The sequence below is a fragment of the Agelaius phoeniceus genome, chromosome 31, assembly GCF_051311805.1.
Source record: "Agelaius phoeniceus isolate bAgePho1 chromosome 31, bAgePho1.hap1, whole genome shotgun sequence".
NCBI classification, from domain to species: Eukaryota; Metazoa; Chordata; class Aves; order Passeriformes; family Icteridae; genus Agelaius; species Agelaius phoeniceus.
This window is the reverse complement of record NC_135295.1, coordinates 4,809,876-4,815,409: the sequence shown is the minus strand read 5'-3', so window position 1 is coordinate 4,815,409 and position 5,534 is coordinate 4,809,876. Positions and strand designations below refer to the sequence as shown.

Sequence of the window (5,534 nt, the reverse complement as noted above, 5' to 3'; positions counted from 1 at the left end):
CACCCTGAGGCCAAACATTCTTTCCATGAGGTTGCAGAAGGCTGCAGGTTTTGTTCAAAAATGAGGGCCCACTTCAGCTTGTTGAGCAGAGTGTTGTTGTCTTTGCAGTAGTTCTGGGGCTCTCTCAGTCCCTTGCCAAGAGGGACAAAATGATCAATTGCTGCATTTCCGGACTGGTTCCATTGAAGCTGCCCCTGCAGGGGAAGTTTCCAGCCAGCCCTGCTCTGAAAACCATCAAAGGCCCTCGCAAAGCCACTGCTTGGGCTCCCTTTGGGCTTTGTGCTTCTTGCAGGGCTGAGCAAACCACAGCAGGCCTTCTCCCTCATAGAATTCTCACCTCTGCAGCAGCTCTAAAGCTGCCAGAATCAAAGCCAAAGGGGCAGGGGGGACCCTCAGGTCCTGGCTGCCACCTTGGGCTGGGCAGAGCAGGGCTGGGCAATGGCCATCCCTGTGCAGTGGGGCTGGGCCATGGCTGGGCCCCACCCTTGGATGGGCACCCCAGCATCAGCCACTCCACAATACACATCACTGTCCCAACACTAACAACATCACAATATTTAATCAACGAGATAATCAATAATGTAATATCAATTCATATAATATCCAGCAAACGTCAACTTCCATTAACTTGTTTCTCACAATACATACCAGTAAAGAGCTCTTATTCCTGTTCTCACATCTTTGCCTAAAAGCCCCGTATTTTCAATGTTATAATATTTCAGAGATATGGGGTATTGTATTTTCCATTCCAAGGGAGGTTCCCACCTTGTTCAGCTTCCTTGACATGCAGAACAAAAAAGCACCATTTCTGCCATTTTAACCAAAAAGCTGCATTTTTGTCCCAGGAGCAGGGAACCAGGTCCTGTACCCCTTTGGAACTGGGATGGGCACCTGTAAGCCACCTTAGTGGGAGCACTGGGAGGGGGATTGCAGAGCCACTAAGCACACTGGGGTTAAGAGGAACAATTCTGAATTTATGTCTCAACATATGCTACACGTGACTGAAAAATGACTCTGTGGTTGTCCATGTGCTGGGAACCCTGTCCCTGGCAAGGCTTCACACAACAGAGAATCAGGGGAGAGAAAGCTTCAGTGATCTGGCTGTGAGTGACCCCCACAGGCTGGTGGGACAGATGCCCAGGAAAAATGTCTGGGAAAAAATGCCCAGGAAATCCGGCTGTGGGAGGAGCCTTTGCAAATCAAAGCAGCAAACTGTGACACAACAGGAGCGTTTTGCTTTGGGTTTCTTGGAGGGATCAGGGGCTTGCTCGGAGGGTCAGCTTGGCCCTCCTCCCCTGTGGGATTGACATTCTCTGAACCTGGGAGAAGCAGTGAGAGAATCAAAGAATGATCCCAAGAGTTCTTATCTCATTTACTGCTCCTGTGTTTTTCACAAGTGGAATGAATTGTGGAAGATTGTTTACCTGAAGGGAATTGGTAATTGGAGTCTGGTGTGAGTGTTTTGATTCACTGACCAATTGAATCCAGGTGTGTGTGTGTGGGGACTGTTGGCTGACAGTCATGAGATTGTGTGCAGTGGAGTGCAGTTGAGTGCTTGGCAGATTCAGTTAAAATGTAATGTAATATGGTATAGAATAATATAGTATAATAAAGTAAATAATTAGCCTTCTGAAAAGATGGAGTCAGGTGCATCATTCCTCCCAGTCATCAAGCAAAAATATCACCGATATTCCCCCTCCTCACCTTTTCCTCCCAGTGGTCCTTCTTCCCTGTCCGCACCCGTTCTTCCCTGCTTCGCTGCTTCCCCAAGGCAGCTCATTCCTGCTCCTCCTGGACGTTCCTTCATTGCTTCCCCGATGGAGCGGATGCTGCCTGCACCCACCCGCCGCCTCTGCCGCGTTTCCCACGCTGCCCACAGCCCCGAGCCTGCTGCACCTGCCCACGGCAGCCCCAGCCCGCGGCAGCCAGCCCAGAGCCACCAGTGCCCAGCACCAGCCCACAGCCAGCCCGCAGCAGCCCCTGCAGCCATCGCTCCCAATGCCAGAGACACGCAGGGGCCGTCCTTGGAAATCACGCCCAGCCACTCACAAAAACCATGTGGGCTCGCCCTGGCTTGCAGCACACACACTCCATCTGCCGAGCTGATGCCCACAGAGCGCCCGGGCTTCTTGCGGTAACGCTGTCCCTGTCTTCTGTTTCTCTCTCTGTCCTTTTCCCTTTCTATTCCCTTCTCTCCGCCTTTGGTAAGAACCCTTACCCTCCTTTATCAATAAACAGTTCTCAGATATAATATTGCCATGTTTGTGCTTCATTTTCATCTGAGAAACCTTTCAGCAAGAATCCTCCCTGACTCCCCCTTTTACAGTGGGATGGGACAGGGGTAGTGGGAGGGGGAATGGGGCAGCCCTGGGTGTACTGCAAGCACTGTGGGGAGAGAATGGGGCAGTCCCTGAGGGTACTTGGGCACTTGGATGGGGCTGGGGAGCCCCTGCAGGTACGAGCAAAGGGATGGGGGAGCCCCTGGGGGTACTGGGAGAGGAAATGGGGAGCACAGGGTGCCCTGTGTAGCCTCCCCCTGACCCATGACCACCTCCCTTGGAAGGATGGGCAACCACAGGAGCCATGGAGGGGGACACATCAGGGTCACCCATCACCCCAGTGGTCCTGCACTCCCTGGTGACCCTGTGTGACCCCACCTGTGACCCAGGGTGACCAAGGTCTCACCTCCAGTGCCAGCTCAGGGCTGAGTGCCCGGAACACGCGGTGCCCGTCCTGTCCCAGCTGGTTAGTGGGCACGCACTGGTAGATGCCCAAATGTCCCGCATCGATGTCCCTGAGCTCCAGGAGGGGACTCCGGGCCACCTCCTGTCCATTGTGCAGCCAGGTAAAGGTGACAGGTTCTGAGTCCACCTGCACTGAGCAGCGCAGGGTCACGGGGTCACCTGCACGCACCTGGTGTGACAGGGGACCAGGGTTGATGGTGGCATTGGCCACGGGCACTGTGGGGACAGGGAAAGGGCTGGCACAAAGAAAGGTGAGATGGGGGTGCAATGGGTGGGGTCACCTCCACCCCAAGGGTCCTGCTCACCCAGGACGGTGACATTCAGGGGGTCACACTCAGCCACGCTGTCCCTGTCACTGACCCGGCACTGGTACTGGCCGCTGTCATTGTCCCCAACGTGGTGCAGCTCCAGGTGGGGGCCAGTGCCCAGTAGTGCCCATGAGCCCTCCCGGTGCCAGGAGAAGGACAGGGGTCCTGTCCCCATGGCCACCATGCAGCTCAGCACCAGGCTGTCCCCAAGTGCCACCTGTCCTCCGGGGGGCTGCGCTGACAGATACACCCCCAAGGGCGGGACCCCTGCAGGGGGACACCAGAGGGATTGGTGACCCCGGAGGGATGGGGGACATGGAGGGGAAAGAAGGGGATTGGAGGGGAGCAGAGAGGATCTCAGTGAGCAGAAGGGGACCCTGGGAGGCATGTTGGGACCTGGGGACAATGGTGAGATCCCATGGAAAGGGGGAGAGACCCAGGCAGGGATGGGGAACCAGATGAGAGACTGAGGAGCCTCAGGAAATGATTTGGGGTTTAGAGATGGCCGGGAGGACCCAGGGAAGGCACAGAGACCAGAGGGTGGAGCAGGGACCTTGGAAGGGGTGGGGAATCCAGGGAGTGATGGGGAGGACAAAGAGAGGAATGTGGGATCTGCAGGGGGAACTGGGAAGTCATGGGGGAAACCAAGAGGGACTTGGGAAATTTGGGGTGACCCAGAGAGAAGTAAAGGGAGGGATGTAGGATTCAGGTAGTCCTCGGGAAACCCTCGGAGAATGTCAGGCTTCCCTGTCCCCATCCCTGCACTCACTGTGCACTGGCACTGTCACCTGCTCTGACTCTCTCCACTGTGACACCACCCGGCCCCCGCAGAGGTAGCGGCCACTGTGATGCAGCCGCAGGGAGGACAGGGAGAGCTCAGTCCCATCATGGAGCCCCTCCAGTTTCTTCCCATCATGGCAGAAGTACACATCCGTGAGTGGTTTGTTCTGCCAGCTCCGGCAGCGCAGTGTCACCGTGTCCCCCTCCAGCAGTGCCCGTGCTGGCACCTGCAGCACCAGCCGGTCTGGGGGAGAGAGGGGTCTTGTCACACCAGGGCCATCAGGAGGGTCATGATGGCACCAGGAGGCACCAGGAGCTGCCCATTGTGAGAGAGAAGTCTCCTTGCACAGGGATGGTCTGGGATGTCCCCAGAGCAGGGGACGCGCTCTGGTCACACAGAGGTGACCCATGGGGCAGAGCCCACCCAGAACCCTTGGGGTCCCCATAGGTGCCAGGCTGGGGACACCCAAACCCCCCTCACCATGTAACACTGTCACCATAGGGCTGTGCCCGGTGCCAGGTCTGTCACACGTGTAGGTGCCACCTTCGGTGACAATGAGGTGGTCACGTCCCTGCTGTCCCCAGCGCTGCCCATCCTTGTACCAGGTGGTGGCACCGGCGGTCCCCGAGCCCTGGCAGGTCAGTGTCACCCGGTCCCACAGCACCACCGGCCTCCAGGGGGGCTCCACCAGGAGCTGGGTGGTCTGGGCACCTGTGGGTGACAGGGGACACCAGCCTGCCAGGGCCAGTGTGGGGCTGGGGCAGTGGGGTGGGGCCATGGCATCCCCTTAGGACTCACCAGCGAGACCGAGGGTCTGGGCTGGAAGAGAGAAGGGACAGGGCTGGGTGGGGATGGAACCATGGGGACAGAGACACAGGGATAGGGAGTGTGGGGGATGTGCCCAAAGTGCCCTTGTGTGACATGGACCCCTTGGGGTCAGGGACACTGCGGTTGCAACTTGCTCAGGAAGGACATGGGGACACTGTGGGCACCCCTGAACTGGGGATGTCACAGCCACCCCATGCTGGCACAGGTCACCCCCAGAAGCCCCATGATGCCTCCCCAAATCTCTGACCCCCTGTTATTGTCCCCACATTCCTGTCCCCCTTCCCCTGCCCCCACAGCCACCCCATGACCCCAGGCACCTCATGCACTGGTTCTGATGGCCTTGGGGACCTCTGGGGACCCCACAGACCCCTGTGCCCCCTCCCCTCCCCATCTCAGTGGTGTCAGGCCCGTGCTCAGGGCATTCACCCCACAGGAGCAGCACCACCTTCCCGGCCATCCCGGTGTCCCCAGCCATGTGCACTGGCTGTCACTTGCTGCCGGGGGTGGCTGTCCCTGTCCCCCCGGTGGTGGCTCTTTGGCCAATGGGGAATGAAGCGAGGTCAGGTCTTGTCCTCACGTGTTGGTGGCCTCTGGTGGGGGCAGGGTGGCCACAAGCACAGGATCATGGGAATGTGGCCATGGGGACAGCTGTGGGAAGGGTGCAAACAGTCTGGGTACAAGGCTGGGTGGACGAAGTGGGACATGGGTTTCCCAGGAGTGGGGGGCTCAGGGATTTGGGGAGCCAGGGATGGGGTGCCAGGGAATGGCAGTCCTGAACTGGGGGAGTTACTGGGAATGGGGTTGCCATGGGAATGGGGGTCCCCAGAGCTGGAGGGACTCAGGGATGGGAGTCCCAGGGTAACGTGGGCTCCA

The 5,534-nt window shown here is 58.1% G+C and overlaps 1 protein-coding gene across 1 annotated transcript; it reads right to left on the bottom strand.

Annotated features, from left to right (window-relative positions):
- Positions 1-2,604: 2,604 nt before the first annotated feature.
- On the bottom strand, positions 2,605-5,118 carry LOC143691893 (low affinity immunoglobulin gamma Fc region receptor III-A-like). Its single transcript, XM_077191909.1, has 6 exons — positions 5,088-5,118; positions 4,632-4,652; positions 4,314-4,544; positions 3,822-4,076; positions 3,050-3,319; positions 2,605-2,960 (listed from the first exon to the last, which is right to left on the bottom strand). Exons 1-6 carry the CDS (start codon positions 5,116-5,118, stop codon positions 2,605-2,607), a joined length of 1,164 nt encoding a protein of 387 aa, XP_077048024.1.
- Between the last annotated feature and the right edge of the window lie 416 nt (positions 5,119-5,534).

Coding starts and splice junctions, on each gene's coding strand:
- LOC143691893 (XM_077191909.1), bottom strand. CDS start 5,118: ATGGCCGGGAAGGTGGTGCTGCTCCTGTGGG. Junction 4,653..5,087: donor GGTGGTGCTGCTCCTGTGGG/GTGAATGCCCTG, acceptor TCTCTCTTCCAG/CCCAGACCCTCGGTCTCGCT. Junction 3,320..3,821: donor GGTGACAGTGCCAGTGCACA/GTGAGTGCAGGG, acceptor GTCCCCCTGCAG/GGGTCCCGCCCTTGGGGGTG.